We start from the raw sequence: 26,471 nt of genomic DNA on the forward strand, positions 1-26,471 counted from the left end.
GTCTCAAGCATTTAAACTCATTGTAAAATCATAGATGCTTCATTTAAATCCGGTAAAAATATAAACGAATCACTGTATGATATAGTTTACCAGCATAAGTGGGTTTATTCATTTGTATCTAAATATTTTGTCAAGGCAAGTACAAATATTATCTAAAATCTCTGCATGGTTAAGTGAAGTAGCATTACTTTTAATAGCAATAGACTGATAAAAGCGGTAGTTTTGAATGATAATCAGTATTATATCGAGCATCGCCAACGTTTATGCTTTACTGTTGTCTCTGGAAAGACTCTGAGTGCAGACTTACAGTGTGTACTTTTCAGGGCAAACCCAGGTTAAGCGTCAGCACTGCATTGTGGGTAATTCTCTATCTTCTCTTGTCTCTCACAGGTAACTGGTGGGGAGACCAGCAGAGTGAGTTTACATAACTTTCATCATGAACTTATTAATATGACATCTACTTTCCTATTGGTTTTGCATTTAGTTAACATCACCAGAGTGGATTTACTCACTAATCGAGCGTTTCATGCTTGAAGGCCGTGAATTTGCAGTTATTTCTGGGCTTTGGAAATGTAAAATGTAAAGACTTAAGCATGCAAAAATAACTCAGAGACTTTTAGCATGCTGAAATATTTAAATATTTTTTTCTATATTTATTTCAGCACCACATTCAGATATTTTGGATATTTCTCAGGCTTTACAAGTATTGTCACTTATGCAACAGATTCAAATACTGAAAAAGATGAAACTTTTAATACTACAGGTATTATGCCATAATTAAAATCCATCACTATATACAGTAAATACAGTTAAAATGTAACTAATAGATAATCGCCATACTTGCATTTTGTTTAATCTCGTACATTAGCACTGTTTGTCTTTTAATTACAAGTTTACATATGTAAACGAGGCTTTATCTAATTAGTCATGCACTCATTTGCATATATTTCCAGTATGGAAGCCTGAACACTGGATGAAGCCCGGTTCAAATTTTGTAATCGCTCCATAAAACAGAAAATACTGTGAAAATACAGAAAAATAAGAAAAGAAAAATTATGTTTTTAGGAATTTAAAATCAGTCAAAGGACTGTTATGGAAGCAAAACGGCACATCAGACTTCTCGAGGAACAGCAGGTCATGACAGATGTGTTTGTGTGAAGATTTAGGAAAGCAGATGTGTCTTTGATTTGTGTGTGTAGACAATGATGCAGATAGCGCGATGGATGACCGAGACAGTGATTATCGCAGTGAGACCAGTAACAGCATCCCACCGTCGTACTTCACCGCATCTCAACCCAACGCCTCGGTCCACCAGTATCCCATGAGCCACCAGCACCACAGTCCCAGCGCCCCAAACAACCACTGCGACCCGGACTACGATCATCAGACAGGCATCAGGTGAGAGAAAGAGAGCGAGTAATACTTAGTATTTATATATATTTATTTATTAATTTTTGTATTTTTTTTACTAAGATGTTCCTGTATGATTCCATACGCCTAAGTTAAACGTAAAAAAAAAAAAAAAATTTACTTTCACTTTCGAATTAGCTGCAGTTCAGCGTCAATTGCTTGAATGCAACAACAAAATACAACGTCGAATTCACTTTAGCCTATTTATAAAATTTTGAACTTTTATTAGCTGACTACGTCTTGTATTATTATTATTATTTTTATTTTTCTAAAATCCTGTCAAACGTGCACAAACTACTAGCTACTACTAAATATTGTAGAAACATCATTTTCTGTAAAGTTGCTTTGTAACGATTTGTATTGTAAAAAGCGCTATACAAATAAACTTGAATTGAATTGAATTGAATATTAACAAAACAAATAAAAATACACCATGCTAAAGGGCAGGCTATGACTAATATAAAATAACAAATAACTTACATAAAGTTTTAATAGGTATACAAAACTGGAAATAGGCAAAGTATACATGCATAATATATAACCAAATAAATAAGAAACGTAGAACATTTATTAGCAAAACGAATAAGAAAGCTTGGGGCTTGGAGCAATATATATATATATATATATATATATATATATATATATATATATATATATATATATATTGGTTATATGTATTTTAAAGTATTCACATAAATATATTTATATATGATAATATACATAATACATTTATTTTATATAAAAACAAAAGAAATCTAGTAAAACGCTATATATATTACAGTATAAAATTTTAAAATATATTGATTTTTATTTTTAAATCTTATTGTTTTAACCTTCAAATGACAAAAATATATTGCATTTACTTTTATTCTTTTGGTAGATGCTTTTATCCAAAGCAACTTACAGTTGAGGAATACAACAAGTGATTTATCATACGATGGCAATAACAAAATGTACTTAAAGGGGGAAAAAATTATTTGTATCTTTAAATACTTTTTGGTTAAAACCACAATGCTTTATATATATATGCATTGCACAATACACAAGGAATGAACCTTCACTAAACTGACTGAAACTTTTTTTTATTTATTATTATTTCACATTGATCTCTAAACAATGGAGAGCATGGAAAGTCCAGACATTTATGCAGGTTCTTACAGACACTTTTACCCAAATGAAGAACATCACAAGCAGTTTATCCCAAAATCTGAAATATTTGCACATAAACATAGAAAACAGGTCAATTTTTTTCTGACCCATTTTGCAGATATTTTTTCTCACTTCGTTTTGATCGTTTTTTTTTAGATGTCATTACGTCACCTCAAGTAAATATGTGTTGATTTAAGTATATTTAGATATTTGTACTGGGAAAAACAAAAACATTCTGAGGAAGAACATCACTTTATTTCAGTGTAGTATCTGAAATAAAATAAAACCGCTGCCAATACAGTAGTGCATTCATATAATCCCAGTAGAAAGAGCGTCCTGGTCTGTTTCTCTTGTTGTGCCTAATCTCTCGCTCACTTTCCGTCCTCCTCCAGCCCGACCGGGAGCTATGCATCCTCAGCCGAGCTCAGTCACTGTAGTTCTCAACTGAGCGAAGAGTACGGCGAGCGAGAACTTTACGACGAGAACGACTCGTACCACTCCTGCCACTCGTCCGTGTCCTACAGCAAGGGCTCGCCGGACTGGGACGAGATGCAGGGCACGTACAGCGATGAATGCGTCTACAGTAAAGACGGAGGAGAAGAAGGTGCTCTTTATGAGGAAGAAGATGCTGACCTGTATCCAGAGGAAGTGGACATGTTCAAGGGCGAGGAGGACTTCAACTACGTCAATGAAGATTTGGATCCGGTTGACGAGGACCAAGAGCTTTCGTTCACCCCAACTCCATTCAGCACCGCTCCAACGCTGGACGTCCCATCAGCCACCAGACCTCCTCTGGAAAAACAGACCTCACTTCACCAACAGTCTCAAAACGCCAGCCATCCTCAAGTCCAACAGTCCAATCAGACTCAACCCAAAGCAACAAACCAACAAGTTCCCACCCCCCAAAAACAGCAGTCCTCAGGCCCACTCACTTCTGTTCAGTCCTTCTTCGCCATGGCTAAGCCATTGACTGCTGTGTTTGGTTTGGGTGGATCTACTCCTTCTCCACCAACAACTCAATCCCAACCTCCACCAACACAATCCCACCCTCAGATGGCTCCACCTCCTGCTCCTGCCCCCCAACAGATGCCTCCACCATCAAACAAATCCCCTGAGCTTCCCACTCCTGCCCCAACATCCAACTCCAAACCTGCACTAGAACCTAAACCTCCATCCCCGACCGAGGAGAAACCGCCAACGGTAGAGCCACCAATGGAGGAGGAACCTCCACTTCAAGAAGATGGCTTTCACGTGGAAGAACCTCCAGATGAGGAAATAAAGATTGAGAGTCCACCTCCATCTCCTCCTTTTGAAGAGGAGGAACCAGTACCTGAACCTGAGAGGTGCCACAAATATCTCAATAACTCCTTGTTGTTCCAAGATGTTCACAAGCCAAATTTACTGGTAATGATGATTGATCAAGGTTCCAGGCAGCTGATTAGTATCCAAAACCCGTTTAAAACCAGCAAACCAGAGTCAATTGGCCACCTAAAATGCACAAACCAGATTTATTAGATGATTTTAAAGCTATTTTTAGGATTTTTGACTTGGTTTAGATGGTTTGCCTTTAGGCTTGATGAGCTGATAGGTGTCCAAAACCACATTAAAACCAGCAAACCAAAGTAACTTGGTCAGTAAAACACACAAGGCACATTTATTGGATAATTTAAAGCTGTTTTTAGGATTTTTGATTGGGTTTAGATGGTCAAACAGCTTGTCTTTACGCTTAAAGAGCAGATTGGTGTCTAAAACCACATTAAAACCAGCAAACCAGACTCACTTGGCCACCTTAATTGCACAAACCACATTTATTGGTTGATTTAAAAGCTGTTTTTAGGATATTTCACCTGGTTTAGATGGTCAGCCAGCTTGTATTCCAGTCTGACCATCTGATTACTGTCCAAAGACCCTGAAAAACAGCAAACCAGACTTGCCTGACCAATTAAAACACACAAACTACATTTATTGGTTGATTTAAAACCTGTTTTTAAGATATTTAAACCGGTTTAAGTGTCCAAAACCCCTTTAAAACCAGCAAACCAGAATAACTTGGCCACCTAAAACACACAGAACAAGGTCAACCAGCGTGTCTTCCAGCCTGACCAACTGATTGGTTTCCAAAACCACTTTTAAAACCAGCAAACCAGATTGGCCTGACCAGCTAAAGTACACAAACCACAATTATTGGTTGATTTAAAATCTGTCTTAAGTATATTTCACCTGGTTTAGATGGTTGTTTTAAAGCATAACTCGCTGACAAGTGCCAAAAACTCCTATAAAACCAGCAAATCAGACCAGCTAAAATTAGAAAACAACATTTATTGGATGATTTAAAAGCAGTTTTTTGGATATTTTACTTGGTTTAGATCGTCTACCAGCTTGTTTCCCAGTCTGACCAGCTGTTTTTTTTAAATAGCATAATTAGGCGAGGGAATTGTTAGACTAATGTTGCTGCTTTATTCATGCAAACCGTCTTGTTTGTCTGCAGTGAACCTGTGAAGGAGGAGCCGAAAGAGCCGGTGGATCCGGCGGTCAGAGCTAAAGAGAACTGGTTACGACTCTTTGAGAAAGTCCGACAGCAGTTACAGGAGGTGAGACTTACACTTCTGTAGCAAATCAGAACTGAGCCAGTTTACTTCCTGAATGCACTCCTAGTTTTGTTAGCGTTTTCTTCCACGTGAAAAAAAGATGCTTGTCACTTAAATCGAATCTTCACGAACCTCACATTCATTTTCTCTCAGTTTTATTCAGAAATGTCTCACGTTACGGAAGTAAAATTAGCTGTTTTAATATTTTCATACACATTTTCTCGGTGCCTATAATGCGATGGAAAACCATGCTAATGCTAACGGCGCTCTAACCGCTGTCATTATTATTTTGCAGTTTGCCACATCTTCTTTGCTTCTTTTTTGTGTGCGTTATTCTGTTGACTCTTTATCCTTTTGTCGTCTGTCTGTATCCCACCGTTTTGTCGTCTTTCCAGTCTCTTTTCATTGCTTTAGCGATTTGCATGTTCGCTCAGATGACCCATGATTGGACGAGACTGTCAGGTGGGTCCGTTGTTAGTGGTGTGAACGTTCTGTGGTGGTTTTGTGTTTGAGTTTCTGACCTGTGTAAAATATAAGCTGAAATAGCATTAGCCACTCATCAAAAATTACATTTCCTGTTTTTTATGTAGGCTGCAAACAGCACAAAATCAATGCATCCCAGCTAAAAGAACGTTTTGCAAATGTTCCAAGAACGTTATAAATGTTTTCAAAACGTATTATAATTTTTTTTATAATGCAAAAGTTATCTGAATGTTAAAAACGTCTAGTTTTTCCAATGTTTTAAAAACTCTTTTTTTTTTTTTTTTGATTCGGTTTTTGTTATTAATAATTCACCCCAAAATTAAAATTACCCCATGATTTACTCACCCTCAAGCCATCCTAGGTGTATATGACTTTCTTCTTTCTGACGAAGTTGAGAAATGTCCTGGCTCTTCCAAGCTTTATAATAGCATTTAAATGGTGTTTTTTTTTTTCAACAGTCCGAAAGGAGTCCAATAAAGTGCATCCATCCATCATAAAAATGTCCCACACGGCTACAGGCTTTGAATAAAGGCTGCCTGAAGCGAATCAATTAATGCATTTTGTAAGAAATATACATATTTTTGTTTACGTCATCCACCGGACTGAACACGCGTATGAAATTAATGTATATAAAGTTATAAATATGGATATTTTTCTTAAAAAAAACACATTGATTTGCTACAGGAGGCCGTCATTCAGTCTCCAGAGCTGTGTGAGGCACTTTTTATGATGGATGGATACACTTTATTGCACTTCTTTTGGACTATTGAAAAATAACACCCATTCACTAAATATAATATTTAATGTAAAGAAATTGAAATGCTGTAGCAATATAGCTGCTAAAAAGATGCTTGTAGCTGCTAAAATACTTTTATTGGCAGATTTTCATTACCTTTGGAAATGAATGCCAAATTTAGTTTTATTTTATAAGAAGGGTCTTCAGTGCGTTTAAACACTAATGTTCAATTAATATGATTTTGTTGATGGTCGAGGACGATATCTAGAGATGAGGGGGATTGGGTTATTTGGTTGGAAAATAGCTGAAACACATTGTTCATTTGTTAAATAGAAAAAGAAATACTTTATTGTTCATTTAATGATCTTTTACTTCTGTTTTTATTTCACTAGCCTCATTGCTGAAGAGATTTTTTCGTGGTTTATTGGTGTTTTTTACTGTGATGTACAAATTTTTTATTTTTATAGTTTTTTTAGTTTTTCTTTTTCATATTTTGCATAATAAATTTAGTTTGTTTACTTGTTTATCATTTTAAATGTTTAGTCATTTAAATGGTATTTGGTCTTTTTTTTAAATGGTTATATAGTTTTGATGTCTTTTTTTCATTTAAGTTAGATTTAGTTATTTTAGATGTAGTTAATTAAATACATTAAGTCAAACTAAACATTTATATTGAGTCATTTAATGTTTATTATATTTCAAATAAAATAGTGGTTTCCCACTATTATATATAAATAAATATACATTTACCAAATGCATTTATTAAATGCTAAGTATACTACAAATACATTTACATATGCATTGTGCACAAGTATTACTCCAAATAATTTAAATTATAATTTGTACATCAGTACAAGTCTTTGTACGATATTTGAGTATATATGTTAATAGATTTGAATTGTACTTAGTATATTAAATCTATTAATTTTTTATTAGCGTCACTTCTATTTAGTTAATGATAATAAGCATGGTTTGTTGTTGTTGAATAAAGCAAATGTTTAGACTCAGCTAATAAAACTAATAATAAAATGTTTCTCTCTTTCTCTCAGGCACGAGGAGAGACAGACTCTCAGTCGCTGTGGTTTGGTAAAGGAGGGTAAGTCAAAGCTTTGACTGAATGCATGAACTAAATAAAACGCATGGCTTGAATGCAATGGTTAATAATGCATAAATGCAAAAATAGCAATTCAGTATAAATCAGAGATGACATTTTGGCTCTGCGCTCTCTAGTTAGAGAGTGAATGTTGATGGTAATTGAGATCAATGCATAATGGTTGTAATGGTGATGAGCAGGCAGTGAATGGATGTGATTTTCTGCATACGGTTAAGGAAGGGAAGTTATTTTTCATGCAACTTTATTCTTATGATTGTTTATTTCTCCAGGATGGGTGGAGCGCTGTATAGCATCGACAGCATGCCTGATCTGAGGAAGAGGAAGACCATTCCTCTGGTCCGAGATCTGGTGAGAAAACACTTTGTGTTTCTCTAATATTCAGTTCATCATTTAAAAGTGAATAACAATTTTTTGTCTCGTTTTCTTTGCCTCTGCTGTCTCATACTCAGGCTATGGTAAGGATCTGTACTATTTATTGCATATTAAGGCACCGTTTGTTTTTCTTTCTGTAAATATTGCCATTTATAAGTTCACATTTTTATAGCGTTTGTCCAGGAGGGAGATTTTTATTGCTCTTTCATAATGATGATGACATTGTTGACATCTCTTCTGAAGCTCTAGAGGAGACTCGTGTGAGATGACTGGGTTCTTTTCTCATCTGAGAAGTCTCCGTTTGTTCTCTGTGTAATGAGAAACAGCTCATAATGAGATATGAATGGCATCTCATGTGTGATTTGTCAGTCTCTAGTGCAGAACTCTCGTAAGGCTGGCATCACGTCTGCTATGGCCTCTAGCACACTCAACAATGAGGAGCTGGTAAGTGATGGGTCTCTCTGGAAGATGTAACTTTAAATAAAAAATGCATTGTTGTAACTCGTCTAAAAGTAAAGGTGCTGCTGCTTGTGAAATCTGTGCACTGTGCACTTGGAGAAAAGCGCTGTGGTGCCATAAGTATGTGAGTCTCTTAATAATAAAAGAATGATTAAATAAATATTCAATAATTGTTAAACGCTATAACTAATTTTAATTTTGGATAAATTAAATGTCATGGTGATGAGCGGAGAGATTTATTCTAATTTAAAAACAAGTTTTAGATAAATAGAAATAATGAATAAATAAAAATAATAAGAATAATATATATATAACATTTTTTTATTCATTAAATATATATTTAACATGAATTCAGTTAGAAAATGTAAATAAATAATACTTTTTAAAATAATTGTATTTTTACTACCTCATAAACTAAATGTCATGGTGATGAGTGGAGAGATTTAATCTGATTAAAAAAAAACATTTAGTTAAAAAAACATAATAAAAATATCAATAAATATAAAAAATATCAATAATTATAGCTTTAATTAAAAACAAATATTTTACATGCATTCAGGTAGAAAATATTAATAAATTTTTTAAACATTTTCTTTTTATTCCCACATAAACTAAATGTCATGGTAATGAGTGGAGAGATTTATTCTGATAAAAAACATACTAAAAAATATTAATAAATATAAAAAATATCAATAATTATAGCTTTAATTAAAAACTAATATTTTACATGCATTCAGGTAGAAAATGTTAATCATTTTCTTTTTACATTTTCTTTTTATTCCCACATAAACTAAATGTCATGGTAATGAGTGGAGAGATTTATTCTGATAAAAAACATAATAAAAAATATCAATAAATATAAAAAAATATCAATAATTATAGCTTTAATTAAAAACAAATATTTTACATGCATTCAGGTAGAAAATATTAATAAATTTTTTAAACATTTTCTTTTTATTCCCACATAAACTAAATGTCATGGTAATGAGTGGAGAGATTTATTCTGATAAAAAACATACTAAAAAATATTAATAAATATAAAAAATATCAATAATTATAGCTTTAATTAAAAACAAATATTTTACATGCATTCAGGTAGAAAATGTTAATCATTTTCTTTTTACATTTTCTTTTTATTCCCACATAAACTAAATGTCATGGTAATGAGTGGAGAGATTTATTCTGATAAAAAACATAATAAAAAATATTAATAAATATAAAAAATATCAATAATTATAGCTTTAATTAAAAACTAATATTTTACATGCATTCAGGTAGAAAATGTTAATCATTTTCTTTTTACATTTTCTTTTTATTCCCACATAAACTAAATGTCATGGTAATGAGTGGAGAGATTTATTCTGATAAAAAACATACTAAAAAATATTAATAAATATAAAAAATATCAATAATTATAGCTTTAATTAAAAACAAATATTTTACATGCATTCAGGTAGAAAATGTTAATCATTTTCTTTTTACATTTTCTTTTTATTCCCACATAAACTAAATGTCATGGTAATGAGTGGAGAGATTTATTCTGATAAAAAACATAATAAAAAATATTAATAAATATAAAAAATATCAATAATTATAGCTTTAATTAAAAACTAATATTTTACATGCATTCAGGTAGAAAATGTTAATCATTTTCTTTTTACATTTTCTTTTTATTCCCACATAAACTAAATGTCATGGTAATGAGTGGAGAGATTTATTCTGATAAAAAACATAATAAAAAATATTAATAAATATAAAAAATATCAATAATTATAGCTTTAATTAAAAACAAATATTTTACATGCATTCAGGTAGAAAATGTTAATCATTTTCTTTTTACATTTTCTTTTTATTCCCACATAAACTAAATGTCATGGTAATGAGTGGAGAGATTTATTCTGATAAAAAACATAATAAAAAATATTAATAAATATAAAAAATATCAATAATTATAGCTTTAATTAAAAACTAATATTTTACATGCATTCAGGTAGAAAATGTTAATCATTTTCTTTTTACATTTTCTTTTTATTCCCACATAAACTAAATGTCATGGTAATGAGTGGAGAGATTTATTCTGATAAAAAACATAATAAAAAATATTAATAAATATAAAAAATATCAATAATTATAGCTTTAATTAAAAACTAATATTTTACATGCATTCAGGTAGAAAATGTTAATCATTTTCTTTTTACATTTTCTTTTTATTCCCACATAAACTAAATGTCATGGTAATGAGTGGAGAGATTTATTCTGATAAAAAACATAATAAAAAATATCAATAAATATAAAAAAATATCAATAATTATAGCTTTAATTAAAAACTAATATTTTACATGCATTCAGGTAGAAAATATTAATAAATTTTTTAAACATTTTCTTTTTATTCCCACATAAACTAAATGTCATGGTAATGAGTGGAGAGATTTATTCTGATAAAAAACATACTAAAAAATATTAATAAATATAAAAAATATCAATAATTATAGCTTTAATTAAAAACAAATATTTTACATGCATTCAGGTAGAAAATGTTAATCATTTTCTTTTTACATTTTCTTTTTATTCCCACATAAACTAAATGTCATGGTAATGAGTGGAGAGATTTATTCTGATAAAAAACATAATAAAAAATATTAATAAATATAAAAAATATCAATAATTATAGCTTTAATTAAAAACTAATATTTTACATGCATTCAGGTAGAAAATGTTAATCATTTTCTTTTTACATTTTCTTTTTATTCCCACATAAACTAAATGTCATGGTAATGAGTGGAGAGATTTATTCTGATAAAAAACATAATAAAAAATATTAATAAATATAAAAAATATCAATAATTATAGCTTTAATTAAAAACAAATATTTTACATGCATTCAGGTAGAAAATGTTAATCATTTTCTTTTTACATTTTCTTTTTATTCCCACATAAACTAAATGTCATGGTAATGAGTGGAGAGATTTATTCTGATAAAAAACATAATAAAAAATATTAATAAATATAAAAAATATCAATAATTATAGCTTTAATTAAAAACTAATATTTTACATGCATTCAGGTAGAAAATGTTAATCATTTTCTTTTTACATTTTCTTTTTATTCCCACATAAACTAAATGTCATGGTAATGAGTGGAGAGATTTATTCTGATAAAAAACATAATAAAAAATATTAATAAATATAAAAAATATCAATAATTATAGCTTTAATTAAAAACTAATATTTTACATGCATTCAGGTAGAAAATGTTAATCATTTTCTTTTTACATTTTCTTTTTATTCCCACATAAACTAAATGTCATGGTAATGAGTGGAGAGATTTATTCTGATAAAAAACATAATAAAAAATATCAATAAATATAAAAAAATATCAATAATTATAGCTTTAATTAAAAACTAATATTTTACATGCATTCAGGTAGAAAATATTAATAAATTTTTTAAACATTTTCTTTTTATTCCCACATAAACTAAATGTCATGGTAATGAGTGGAGAGATTTATTCTGATAAAAAACATACTAAAAAATATTAATAAATATAAAAAATATCAATAATTATAGCTTTAATTAAAAACAAATATTTTACATGCATTCAGGTAGAAAATGTTAATAATTTTCTTTTTACATTTTCTTTTTATTCCCACATAAACTAAATGTCATGGTAATGAGTGGAGAGATTTATTCTGATAAAAAACATAATAAAAAATATTAATAAATATAAAAAATATCAATAATTATAGCTTTAATTAAAAACTAATATTTTACATGCATTCAGGTAGAAAATGTTAATCATTTTCTTTTTACATTTTCTTTTTATTCCCACATAAACTAAATGTCATGGTAATGAGTGGAGAGATTTATTCTGATAAAAAACATAATAAAAAATATTAATAAATATAAAAAATATCAATAATTATAGCTTTAATTAAAAACTAATATTTTACATGCATTCAGGTAGAAAATGTTAATCATTTTCTTTTTACATTTTCTTTTTATTCCCACATAAACTAAATGTCATGGTAATGAGTGGAGAGATTTATTCTGATAAAAAACATAATAAAAAATATTAATAAATATAAAAAATATCAATAATTATAGCTTTAATTAAAAACTAATATTTTACATGCATTCAGGTAGAAAATGTTAATCATTTTCTTTTTACATTTTCTTTTTATTCCCACATAAACTAAATGTCATGGTAATGAGTGGAGAGATTTATTCTGATAAAAAACATAATAAAAAATATTAATAAATATAAAAAATATCAATAATTATAGCTTTAATTAAAAACTAATATTTTACATGCATTCAGGTAGAAAATGTTAATCATTTTCTTTTTACATTTTCTTTTTATTCCCACATAAACTAAATGTCATGGTAATGAGTGGAGAGATTTATTCTGATAAAAAACATAATAAAAAATATTAATAAATATAAAAAATATCAATAATTATAGCTTTAATTAAAAACAAATATTTTACATGCATTCAGGTAGAAAATGTTAATAATTTTCTTTTTCACATTTTATTTTTATTCCCACATAAACTAAATGTCACAGTAATGACTGGAGAGATTTATTCTGATTAAAAAACTAACAAAATAAAATACATTTTAAAATAATTACGAATACATTTATTTATAAAATATCGATTTATAGCTTTGAATTACAAAAATGTTTTATGAAACTGAACACAAAGTATATTGTTCAGCCATAAAAGTATAAACGAGGCTGAACAAGCACATGACAGAATCACTAAAAATTAAACTAGAATTAAAAATGAAGTCTGAATATATAAAATTGAAAGCTAGTTTAAAATATGAAAACGTACTGTAATAGTGCATATATAGTGCTAAAGTAGCGCTGGTGTGTTTGTGCTGGTGCAGAAGAGTCACGTGTATAAGAAGACGCTGCAGGCTCTGATCTATCCCATCTCCTGCACCACGCCGCACAACTTCGAGGTGTGGACGGCCACGACACCCACCTACTGCTACGAGTGTGAGGGTCTGCTGTGGGGCATCGCGCGTCAGGGCATGCGCTGCTCCGAGTGCGGCGTCAAGTGCCACGATAAGTGCCAGGACCTGCTCAACGCCGACTGCCTGCAGAGTGAGACTTTAATGCTTTCAGGGCGTTCACACCAGATGTGACTTGCGCAAATAAATTGCGCTATTTGTGCATAGTTGGACATAGTGTTGTCAAAAAACACGGTACTTTGGTACCAAGTCGGTACTAAAAAAATGAAAATGTGATGGTACCAGGTTTCTTTAAGTACCGGTGGTACCGAGGACCCGCTCAACCCGGTTCTTGACGTATACAGCGCTATGATTTACGCGAAGCAGAAAACGCAGACGGAATCTCAAAATCCAAGAAATATTACTATTATTTAGTAGAATGTATGTGATACTGCTACTACTGTTTATTTTTTAAAGAAATAAATCACACAATATTTCTTCCATGTTTTAATTTTAAGGGGCTTCTGCCAGTTGAGTTCACGCAGCATTGTGATTTCACCTACCATTCATTTGGATAATTTTCAAAATATTACAGTTATCGTTTCATGAAATGTAGTTTTAAAAGTATTTCATGCGAGAATGTAGTTGTTTTAAACTCAAATATGCGGTTTATTTATAAAGACAGCGCCTATTTAAAAATGTGTTTCGCCGATTTCGTAGACGATCAGCTCCACAAGATCAGTTCCTCCATTGTTGTTTCAGATTTTTCCTCCACTTGCTACATCGTAATCACGTCACTACTAGAGGAAGCTCCTGATTGGTAAATGTGGCACGAAGTTTCGCCAAAGTTCAGTCATTTGCGACGCCTCATTTGTGCGAATCGCACCACAGGATGTGTATTCGCATCTTTGCATTGACTTAACATATAAATCTCTTGCGCTTAATGCTTAATTCACATCTGGTGTGAACCAGAGTATACCAGAGTATTAGTAATCACGTCACTACTAGAGGAAGCTCCTGATTGGTAAATGTGGCACGAAGTTTCGCCAAAGTTCAGATTTTTCAACTTGCGCGATTTGTGCGAATCACACGTTACACGAAACGCTCAATTCGTGCTGTGTCATTTGCGACACCTCATATGTGCGAATCGCGCCGCAGGATGTGTATTCGCATCTTTGCATTGACTTAACATATAAATCTCTTGCGCTTAATGCTTAATTCACGTCTGGTGTGAACCAGAGTATACCAGAGTATTAGTACTACTTTTGATTTTGATACATTTCCTCTTTAATTATATTTTATTTAACTCCTTGTTAGCAACTTGTAGTGTAGCTAACTGGTGGTAAAAATAAACAAAAACTATACATTTGTGAGCAATGCAAAGTTTATTGAAAATTTGTGAATGAACGTGAAAGCATAGAGATATAATTTTTCCTCCCAGCTCATTTGAAGTGTAACTTATCTATTTATTACTTTAAATATATATATATATATTAATGAAGTGTGACTAGTATATCGACTAGTTTGAAAATTGTTTTATTTTTAAATGCATTCAGTAATAATTCAGTAACAAACTGAACATAGAGTATATTTAGTCATTAAAATAATATAAATAATGCATAAATATAACAAATATCAATAAATACAATATTAACTAAATGTAAATAATTGTTTTTTTAAAGGCATTCAAAAAATTCAGTAATAAACTGAACAGAGTATATTGTTTAATCATTAAAATAATTATAAATAATAAATGAATTGCTGTAAATAGAATATAAAATGCATTTTAATAATTGTTGTTTTAAATAATAAACGCTTTATTTTTAAATGCATTCAAAACGAATTCAGTAATAAACTGAACATAGAGTATATTGACTAGTCATTAAAATAATTATAAATAATAAATAAATTGCAATAAATATAATATAAAATAAAATGCATTTTAATAATTGTTGTTTTAAGTAATAAACTTTTTTATGTTTAAATGCATTCAATAAGAATTCAGTAATAAACTGAGCATAGAGTATATTTAGTCCTTAAAATAATTATAAATAATACATAAATATCAATAAATATAATATAAAATGCATTTGAAAAATTGTTGTTTTAAATAATACATTTATTTTTAAATGTATTCACTAAGAATTCCGTAATAAACTGAACATAGAGTATATTTAGTCATTAAAATAATTATAAATAATTAATAAATATAACAAATATCAATAAATACAATATTAAATAAATGTAAATAATTGTTTTTTAAAGGCATTCAAAACATCAGTAATAAACTGAACAGAGTATATTGTTTAATCATTAAAATAATTATAAATAATAAATAAATTGCTATAAATATAATATAAAATGCATTTTAATAATTGTTGTTTTAAATAATAAACGCTTTATTTTTAAATGCATTCAAAACGAATTCAGTAATAAACTGAACATAGAGTATATTGACTAGTCATTAAAATAATTATAAATAATAAATAAATTGCAATAAATATAATATAAAATAAAATGCATTTTAATAATTGTTGTTTTAAGTAATAAACTTTTTTATGTTTAAATGCATTCAATAAGAATTTCTTTAATAAACTGAGCATAGAGTATATTTAGTCCTTAAAATAATTATAAATAATAAATAAATATCAATAAATATAATATAAAATGCATTTGAAAAAATTTTGTTTTAAATAATAAATTTATTTTTATTTTTAAATGTATTCACTAAAACTGAACATAGAGTATATTGACTAGTCATTAAAATAATTATAAATATTAAATAAATTGCAATAAATACAATATGAAATACATTGAAATTATTGTTGTTTTAAATAATAAATGCTTTGTTTTTAAATGCATTCAGTAAGAATTCTGTAATAGACTGAGCATAGAGTATATTGAGAAAATGCATGCATTAAATATCACCCAGTGTGTTAATATTAGATTTAAATGTCTTAAACATGATATAAGTTGTGCTTGTGGAACTGATGGTCAGGAGCTGCTGAGAAGAGCTCGAAGCACGGCGCTGAGGACCGAACGCAGAACATCATCATGGTTCTGAAGGACCGCATGAAGATCCGCGAGCGCAACAAACCTGAGATCTTCGAGCTGATCCAGGAAGTGTTCGACGTTCCCAAGGCGAGCCACGGGACGCAGATGAAACAAATCAAGCAGAGCGTTCTGGACGGGACGTCGAAGTGGTCGGCCAAAATCAGCATCACATGTGAGCTCAGAAGTACAGTTATCAGTGATTTCAAAATATGTTTGCATCCTCTCTAAAGAAATGATTTCCTCTGTGTCAGTGGATTGTGCTCAGGGTCTGCAGGCGAAGGATAAGACGGGTTCGAGTGACCCATACGTCACGGTACAGGTGGGCAAAACCAAGAAGAGAACCAAGACCATCTACGGCAATCTCAATCCCATCTGGGACGAGAGCTTTCACTTGTGAGTGCATGAATGGAAATGCTCATGTTCACAATTAATCCGTTTAGTTTCTTTCTTTTTTTACTTATTTCCAATTATCCAACTTTTTCTTGAAAAGCACACATTTGCTTTTTATTTATATGTACAAAAGAAAAATATAATTTGATTACAAAAATAAATATTTTGTACAACAACAGCAAAAAAAAAAAGAAACGCAATATAACAAAAAAATAAATAAATGTAACAAAACTTTCTTAAAGGGATAGTTCACCCAAAAATTTTATTTTACTCACCCTCAAGGCGTCTTAGGTTCTTTCAGATGAATTTAATCGGTGTTATGTTGAAAATAGTTCTGGCTCGTCCCAGGTTTATAATGGCAGTGAATGGGTGTTATTTTTTAATAGTCCAATAGAAGTCCAATAAAGTGCATCCATCCTTCATAAAAAGTGCCTCACACGGCTTCGGGGAGTGAATAAAGGCCATCTGAAGCGAATCGATGTGTTTTTGTAAGAAATGTATCCATATTTGAAACTTTATAATGTATTCACGAATCGATATTAATGCTTGTCCGCTTAGAGAATTTTACTTGCAGAGTAACCTGATCAAAATTTTAATAACAAACAATAACTAGAGCGGCACCCAAACTTTGGCGAGAATGATTCTGATTTTATTACTTTCAGTGTAAACGGTCACTAATAACGGATCATGTATTGACTTACATTTTAGACACATTATGGATCGTTTTTGCTCCATTTCGCTAACAAAAATAGTTCTAAGCAAAGCAGCGCATCTCACAACAACACACAACAGTCTTTCGTTACTAAATGATTCATTTTTGAACGAGTCAATGATTCAGTGAGCCATTTGTATAAACGGTTACTTGCTTCATTTGTTGAATGAATCAGCCGTTTGAACGAATCGGTTGAATCAATGATTCACTTATTAAGAAAGTGACTTACCACCAGTGTTGGGGAGTAACTAGTTACATGTAACGGCGTTACGTAATTTAATTACAAAATAAATGTAACAGTAATCCGTTACAGTTACTAAGAAAAAATGAGTAATTAAATTACAGTTACTTATGAAATTTGTAACGATTACAAAGAGGATTACATTTGAATATTTACACACATCCACATACAGCTTTTTTCTTTCCCAAATTGCACTAAGACATATGGCCCATAATCTCCGCGACGCGGAGAACACATTCGTAGAATCCAGTCATAAAAATGGAATTCAGCCTATAACGCGGACGAAATATGCCACATTTTGGATGAATAGATCAAAAGTAAGTCAGTACACTTGAATAAAAATGCAATATGGACTGGGGTCTGTGAATATTAAGCCGCAAAAAGACTATGAATATGAATATGAATCCTGCACGTTCTGCCTGTCTGTGGAAATCATGCGCTGACTGGACATCGGGAGAACCGGGACTATTCCCGGTGGCCTGGCAGACGATTTGGCCCTCTATTTTAATATTGTTATTGTATAATTGCAGGCCGAATATACTAAAGCGATTATTTCCGAATCCGCCATTCGATAATTAAATCTAAATCATGAATCAGTTAGTCGTGACTGGCAATGGTTGGGCTCGCGCGCTCTCTGCGCCTCCGCCGAACGGTTTGTATGGAGGTAAATCAGTAGCTAAACTTGAGAGGTTGAAGATCTGAATGTGAGAACTTGTCATATTAATATTTGTATTTGTAAGTCAAAATTTACACTCACAGCTCTGATGTGAAGAGTTGAATCTTTCAATTTGCACACACAGACAATGATCAAAACACCCGTGTTTTGAATTGGAAGTTGTAGATTAATAGTTACAAATGTGTAGAATGACATTCACACAAAGAAAATGACATATACACATGTTTACGACATATTTACTTTTGCACTTTACTTCAGTTTCGCTGCACAACGTCAAGTCGGCACTTACAACCTCTCAGATCTGGAAGTACAAGTTCAAATCCTAGCGCTCTGACTTTTGCTACTCTTTTTGCGTATTCTGTTGCAAAACTCACTTGTGCACTTGTATATGCAGATGTGAGAGAGCAGAGCTGGGGGCGGGGCTTTGGTGCGAATGAGAACATTTTATTGGTCGATGCCCGACCAATGAACAACGCCAATTGTTTTCACTGAATATCCTTAGCTTTGACAGGATTTTAAGACATTGCATTCATTTTGCCATTCAGGTATTATCTAGTAGACAAATAATGCAACATATTTTATATGTATATCCCACTGCATATTGCAGAGTAAACTCGCTGTACCAAAGCATGCTTTGATCTCACCGCCACGCGGTCACGTGGTTCATGGAGCTATCAATAGTAGTAAACAAAACGTTTTGTCAATATGCTTGAAATGTATTAATTGGGACAGACAGCAGTTTTATTATATTTGCAGCGATTTCTAGTAATTTGTAACACAAAAAGTGCATTGATTATGCATGGATAACTGTGTTGACTAATGACTATGCATTATAATAGCAATTTATACTGGAAAATGGAACAGCATTATGTTCTCATACTCCTCCTTGGCAGTTAAATGTGACTAAACAATTAAGTGTAACTTTTAACCAATAAAATAACTGTACTGAATGTTAACTCAGTCATGTTTAGTTAATTTGAAGAGATCATGGTACTAAATAATATGCGCAATAATTATGATTCATGAATGACCATTTGAAATATAACATTTTCTAATATGGTTATTATTTAAATTCTACAATAACTGTAGTATTTAGGTTTAAATTCCAGTGCAAAGAGGCACGCTTTAAATTAGAGGCATTTGGTGGCCAGAAAGATAATATTCATATGCAATTCCATTGCTTAAACACTAGATGGCCTTGTTGATGGTTAATAAATACATGTATTTAGCTCTACTAGTTGCTCAAAACAGTATTTCTGGTCATAAGTGCTTATTTTTTAGGTTTTGCTGTTTAATGTACATTTAGACACTCGATTTTATAAAAAAAAAAATAATAATAATAATGTTGCATTTAAAAAGGTTCATTACTGACAAGCAAATTAGGAATTTAACCCAATGAAGATGTTAAAATTATTTTTACAAAACATAAAAATAATAAAAACAGCATTATATTGCAACTCTGGTAGAGTGATATGCAGTGGGATATACATATAAAATATGTTGCATTATTTGTCTACCAGATAATACCTGAATGGCAAAATGAATGCAGTGTCTTAAAATCCTGTCAAAGCTAAGGATATTCAGTGAAAACAATTGGCGTTGTTCATTGGTCGGGCATCGACCAATAAAATGTTCTCATTCGCACCAAAGCCCCGCCCCCAGCTCTGCTCTCTCACATCTGCATATACAAGTGCACAAGTGAGTTTTGCAACAGAATACCGCAAAAAGAGTAGCAAAAGTCAGACCGCTAGGATTTGAACTTGTACTTCCAGATCTGAGAGGTTGTAAGTGCCGACTTGACGTTGTGCAGCGAAACTGAAGTAAAGTGCAAAAGTAAATATGTCGTAAACGTGTGTATATGTCATTTTCTTTGTGTGAATGTCATTCTACACATTTGTGACTATTAATCTACAACTTCCAATTCAAAACACGGGTGTTTTGATCATTGTCTGTGTGTGCAAATTGAAAGATTCAACTCTTCACATCAGAGCCATGAGTGTAAATTTTAACTTACAAATACAAATATTAATATGACAAGTTCTCACATTCAGATCTTCAACCTCTCGAGTTTTGCTACTGATTTACCTTTATAGGTTTGGATCAGACTCCGAGTAATCAATGCGAGAGAGAGAGAGACCGGAGTGAACTGTGTAAGCGCACAGGTGGACCAGAGAAGCAACACTTCTGTTTAGGGTTTCAGGTGCAGGTCAGTTTCATCTGTAAATATGCTAATGTAGTTTTGTCTTTGTTTACTTAGTCAAGCAGCAGCAGCACATTGCTCACACTCACTCAAAATATTGTATAAACGACGTCATTATTATCTATTGTAATGTTACAGTAGTAATTTAGCAGACAAATTATCATATTTTATCATAGGTTTAGGGGGAGCTAGTGCAGACAAAACACAACCCTGAGGAAAATTAATATAGCCTATGGTATGGCACTAACAGTGGTTTAACCATGGAATTTGTAGTAAAAATAAATACAAGTGGTAATTAATTTGCCAAAAAAAAAATTGCACTTACAAAACATGGTAAAAGTCAAATAAAAATCTTCAGTATTAAAGTCATGAGAGAGATGGGTGGATAATGGAAGTGAAGGTGCAGTTCAGGGGAGAACTCTTAATTACGTTGCAAGTCCCCCAACCTAAGGATTCAAATCTTTTTCATGTCAGGTCCAAAAAAAAAATAGGGTTGTCCATGTTTCAGAATGGGTTGTGGGTGTATGAGTGTGAGATTTCCCAGCCTATTTTTTTCCAGTCCATCCCTCATGGAAATTAATCTCTAGAACTGCTCTGAGTCACTTCATGAGCATTTTTTACTTATTTTGAGAAACTATCATCATATCATATACAAAGAGACAGCATTGTTTCAAAAAGACACCAATGTTTCAGGAGTTTAGTACACAAAATAGGAAACATGCATATTAGATAACCATATTTGAGTTAATGTAGCTATATGCTTTTATTTTTTTATTAACTATTTTTCCCCAAACCATTGTTAGATGCAGTTAGATGCCTGTAGTTGTGCAAAGATTTGGTTTCAAAAACAGTATCTATAAACTATTTCTTTTGATTTTAAATCTGCATTGAACTTCAGATCAATCTCAAAGTAAAAGGCAGTACTAAAGTCTGATTGTGTGGTGGATGTGTTCAAATGTGATCATCTTAATTTAGGTGATGAAGGATGGTGAAAGTCTGACAGTATTGAGCACTACTGTAAGGTTAAACCTGCATGGTGTAAATGGTTGAAGATGATTAACAGTTGCAAATAAATATTCATTAGAAATTTATAAAAGTAATCAAAATGTACTCAAAAGTAATTAGTTACATTACTTTATTAGAGTAATTAAAAAAGTTACACTACTATTACATTTTAAATAAGGTAACTTGTAATCTGTAACCTATTACATTTCCAAAGTAACCTTCCCAACACTGCTTACCACCACCTACTGGTGGTTTAATTTTCTTTTTAAAAAGAATCATTGCAATTTTCCAACATTTCATATTTGTATGTCAAAAAGGTAAAACTAATTTTAATAACATTATTTATGCATTTGGACAGATGGAGTTTGTTGATACTGATTTCATTTGAATATAGTGTCTTATTATTCTAACTTAATGTATTGATCCAATGTAAGAATTCGACGTAAATGGAGACATTTAATCAGATTGGGAAAATATTGTCCTTCATAAAGTTAAAAAGTGTAACGGCAATCAATTTAAGGCAAATATCAAAAATATGCTGATTAAAGTAATACCTGATAAAGCACTGATGAGACTGCTTCAGAATTAGGGTTGTAACGATATACCGGTATGACGATATACCGCGATATAAACATATACGATTATCATACCGTGTACATTTGCTTATTTATGGTATTGAGAGAAAATAACAGACACAGAATCTCACCTGCGCCTAAGCAACAACTTTCCACCTAACTGTTCTCTTGCTCCACCCACACGTACAGTGGAGACAACATCAGAGACAGAGGCCGTTATCTCTAATCTCTATCCCACCTCAAAATATGAGTTAAAATAGTAGCACTAGTATGGGAATACTTTTTATATAGAAAAGTCGAATGCTTATTTGTACTTGAGGGTAGACACAGGTTACAAAAACTGGTCGGAAAGTGGCTGCAAAACGAGGAAACGCATCGAACATGTTTACCTATTCCGAATATCATCCCTCCGAGCGGATACAGCTATGTCCCATTTATAATTTAAGGTTAATGCATTATGATTTCTGTGATGCGGAGTGAAGCACAGACAAAGCTGTAAAATAATGACAAAAGCACTGCTATATAAAAATATAGGCTAATCTGTTTGTTTTGCATGTCTCTCTGTGAATGAGCGGCGTTATGTCTTGTACTATTTACTCAAGTATGCTCCGGCGTGGCTTAAAGTGGCAGGTTTAACAGTGCTGCTGTCTCACTATCTGAGGACGTGAACACAAACACTGAGAGCCTCACTGAGAGAACAATTAATAATCATTTCATCATTTTATTTGAGAAAACCACTGTCAAAAACAAATACATTGACACTCAAAGCTCTTCAATACAACCCGTCCAAAGAAAAGTCTGCTTTTTAACTCGAAGAAATTTACAGAAAGTAGCCTACTTCTAAAATAACAATAATAATAATTTACATGAACATTAGGGAATATAATTTTTCCATAATTTTAATTTCTGTAAATCTCTGTTGTGCAGCCCTTTGCGAAAACATAAAAGAATAAATGTTTTAAAACATCAATTAAATTGTTACATTTTCATTACCACCATTTTTGATAGTATATTTGTATTAAATCATAAAAGTACAGAATCCAGAAAAATTAAGTCAAAACTAGAATTTATGAATTTGTATGAATTCTTAATGATAAATATAAGTTATTAAACTAATAAATAATCAATGGTAAAATTCTCTTGTTTTTGATTAATGAAATTTGAATAAAACACATGCTTTCAAACATTTGGTCAACCCCCCAAAACAAAACCCTGTTTTGATTGTTTAATACAGTATACCGTGAAACCGTAAAACCGTGATATTTTCTGAGACGATTATCGTACCGTGAAAATCTCATACCGTTACAACCCTATTCAGAATAAATTACATTTGTGCCAAAACAAAACAAAACAAAACACTTTTTTCCCCCAGACAAGTAACTTTTTTACTCGGACAAGTGAATGATTGATTTACTTGACGAGCTCATGTGCCCTGATAATATTATATACTATTTTTCATTTTTTCGTGAATTTTTTATTATTGTTTTATTTTTAATTGTAAAGTTTTAGTAATTTAGTTGTGTTTTTGTCATTTTTATTTATTTATTTATTTTGTAAATATGTATCTATTGTTTTTATTAAGTTTCAATTTTTTAGATTTAGTTATTATAGTACCTCAAGTGGAACGAAATGAAAATCAGAAAATATGCCAATTTTTATTTATTTCAGGTAAAGTGGATTCTATATCATGCAGAGAAATACTAGTATAGTTTTGTTAATGTTCTACTTTTTTTTTTTTTTAGTTAAATTTTTTTTTTTTTTTTTTCTGTTTTTGGGGATTTTTTTAATTCCCCTTTTTTAATATGTCTATATAGTTTTTTAGTTATTTTTATTTCAGTTTTATTTATTTATTAGTTCAACTAAATGAAAATGAGAAATGTTGCCTCAGCAAATAGCTAAAATAAGTTTTTTTTGTTTTTTTTTCAACTAATAATTTTTTTTTCAACTAATAATTTTTTATTTAGTCAGCGATGATAAGCCAGGTTTTGTCTCTGGTGTGCAGTGAGTGTCATAACTCTTCCGACCGGATAAAGGTGCGCGTCTGGGATGAGGACGATGATATCAAGTCTCGTGTGAAGCAGCGGTTCAAGCGGGAATCCGATGACTTCCTGGGACAGACCATCATTGAAGTGCGAACGCTGAGTGGAGAAATGGACGTCTGGTACAACCTCGGTGTGTCAGAGTCATTGCATGTTTATTTCTGCAGCATCTTTATGAATATGATCTTGGAGGAATTATTCGACTCTCTCTCCTTCTCTCTGAACAGATAAGCGCACGGATAAGTCGGCCGTGTCTGGAGCGATCCGCATGCACATCAGTGTGGAGATCAAGGGAGAGGAGACCGTGTCTCCATACCACGTTCAGTACACCTGCCTGCATGAGGTACATGTACAAATTACACTTATTAAACATTATATTTAGATATAGTACGTGTTTTTGATGCGTCAACCCAGCTAGCATGGAACGTTCTTTCACTAAGGTTTTTTAAAAGTTATATAAATGTTAGAATGAAATATTCTTAAAGTAATGTTTATGGAACATTCCTACAACGTTTTCAAAATACGTCCTCATGATGTTATTTGTACTTGATGAACATTCTAACTTCTGTTTGTTACTTTCAAATCATAATCACAACTAGGAAACTTTTTAACATTCTTAGAATTTGTAAAATAGACATTTAAGCGGCGTAATAATGAAGGCTTTTTAATGAAGCGATTTTATCTCATTAATGTGAGTGTTTTATTAGTTGTTTGATTTATGTTTTTGCTGCATCACTCTCATTAGCTCCGCCCACTTTGAAATCTCATTGGTTCTAAATAACAATCTGTATATTGTTTATTAAAAAATCGTATACATTCTAATTGTCTGTGATTTTTATCACTTTGCATAGAATATTCCTCACTGAGGAATATTCATTTAGACTGGACATTATGCCAGAAACCAGTGTTATTTTAGTATTAACTCTTTCCCCGCCACTGACGAATTACCTCGTCATTTAGAAGACAACGCTTCCCCACGGCTTTCCGTGTTTTCACTTTTATACACTGGGGGGCGCTGTTACACATTTCTAAATGAAAAATATCGCAATCATCAGTAATAGACAGCATATAAATGAAAACTGTATAATGGTACAGAGTTAAATGTTGATCCAGATGTATATTTTCTCATCTTTTTGCTCAAAATTATAAATTTTTATAATACCTACCTGTATTCAAGTGTTGATAAAAAACAGAATGTTTTAAGCTAGAATAAAACTGGTTTTATGGTTTTGTTTAAAAGTAAAGACTTTGATCTTTATTTTGGTGTATTGCATATTCCAATATCCATACAGAAAAAATATACTGTATGCCATCAAATTTTAGTGGAAATCATCAAAATCACTGGCGGTGGCTGACAACTTTTTTAAAAAACTGCTGGTGGGGAAAGAGTTAATTATACACTATTAAAGTTTTTATTAAAATTAATATGCTTTTATTTTATATTTTTCCTTATTTATTTTAATTTTAGTTGAATTTAAATTCATTTGTGCTTTTGGCATTAGTATTAGTTTCTTTTTAAATATTTGTATTTATTTATATCGTTTTTTTATATTATAGTAAGCTATTTTGATGTATCAACTAAAACCTATTTCAGTTATTTGGGAAAACTTTTTTTAATTCTAATATTTATATTTCATTTGATTTCAGCTTTGTTTTTGTTTTGTTTTTTTAGTTAAATTACATTTATTAATAATCTTTTATTTTTATGTTTTTAATTTTAATATTAGTTCATTTTTTAATATATATTTTTAATTTTAATTAATTGTATTTTTATTTTTAGTAATATGGTTATGTGCTTTTTTCATTTTTCTTTTCAAATAAAATGTATTTTTATTTCAGATTTAGTTTGAGTTATTTATTTATTAACACTTCTTAATTTTAGTGCTTTAACATAAACATGTTTCAGTTAGTTGCCAAGGCAAAGTTTCTATTTATTTCATTCCATATTTATATTTTACTTTATTTCAGCTTAATTTCAATTGTAATAGTTTTATTTTTAGTAAATGATACAAACCCTGCTGGAAACCCATCACTCACACCTGGTTAGGATGTAATGTAAAACTAAATCGGCATAAAGAGCCTCATCTTCAGGATTTTTTGAAAACTGAGTGTTCTACCCATGTTGCTTTGCAGCACATCTTCAACCACACCACAGAGAAGCAGAACAGTGGTGTGGTGAAGATCCCAGATGCTAAAGGCGATGATGCCTGGAAAGTGTACTTCGATGAGACGGCGCAGGAGATCGTGGACGAGTTTGCCATGAGATACGGAGTGGAATCGATCTATCAGGCCATGACGTAAGCAGAGAACGAA

At 31.2% G+C, this 26,471-nt stretch overlaps 1 protein-coding gene across 1 annotated transcript in view; it reads left to right on the forward strand.

The window, feature by feature from the left end:
• The window catches only part of LOC132154424 (protein unc-13 homolog A-like), a 76,058-nt gene that overhangs the window by 21,807 nt on the left and 27,780 nt on the right, over positions 1 to 26,471 (forward strand). The window contains exons 8-20 of the mRNA XM_059562967.1: positions 391 to 414; positions 1,200 to 1,398; positions 2,952 to 3,902; positions 5,048 to 5,150; positions 7,416 to 7,462; positions 7,750 to 7,828; positions 8,222 to 8,296; positions 13,201 to 13,420; positions 16,265 to 16,492; positions 16,572 to 16,713; positions 24,122 to 24,291; positions 24,386 to 24,501; positions 26,292 to 26,455. Of these exons, the coding sequence (XP_059418950.1) occupies positions 391 to 414; positions 1,200 to 1,398; positions 2,952 to 3,902; positions 5,048 to 5,150; positions 7,416 to 7,462; positions 7,750 to 7,828; positions 8,222 to 8,296; positions 13,201 to 13,420; positions 16,265 to 16,492; positions 16,572 to 16,713; positions 24,122 to 24,291; positions 24,386 to 24,501; positions 26,292 to 26,455 (2,518 nt within the window). The remainder of the gene's footprint in view (positions 1 to 390; positions 415 to 1,199; positions 1,399 to 2,951; positions 3,903 to 5,047; positions 5,151 to 7,415; positions 7,463 to 7,749; positions 7,829 to 8,221; positions 8,297 to 13,200; positions 13,421 to 16,264; positions 16,493 to 16,571; positions 16,714 to 24,121; positions 24,292 to 24,385; positions 24,502 to 26,291; positions 26,456 to 26,471) is intronic.

The sequence above is a fragment of the Carassius carassius genome, chromosome 12 (genome assembly GCF_963082965.1).
Source record: "Carassius carassius chromosome 12, fCarCar2.1, whole genome shotgun sequence".
Classification (NCBI taxonomy): Eukaryota; Metazoa; Chordata; class Actinopteri; order Cypriniformes; family Cyprinidae; genus Carassius; species Carassius carassius.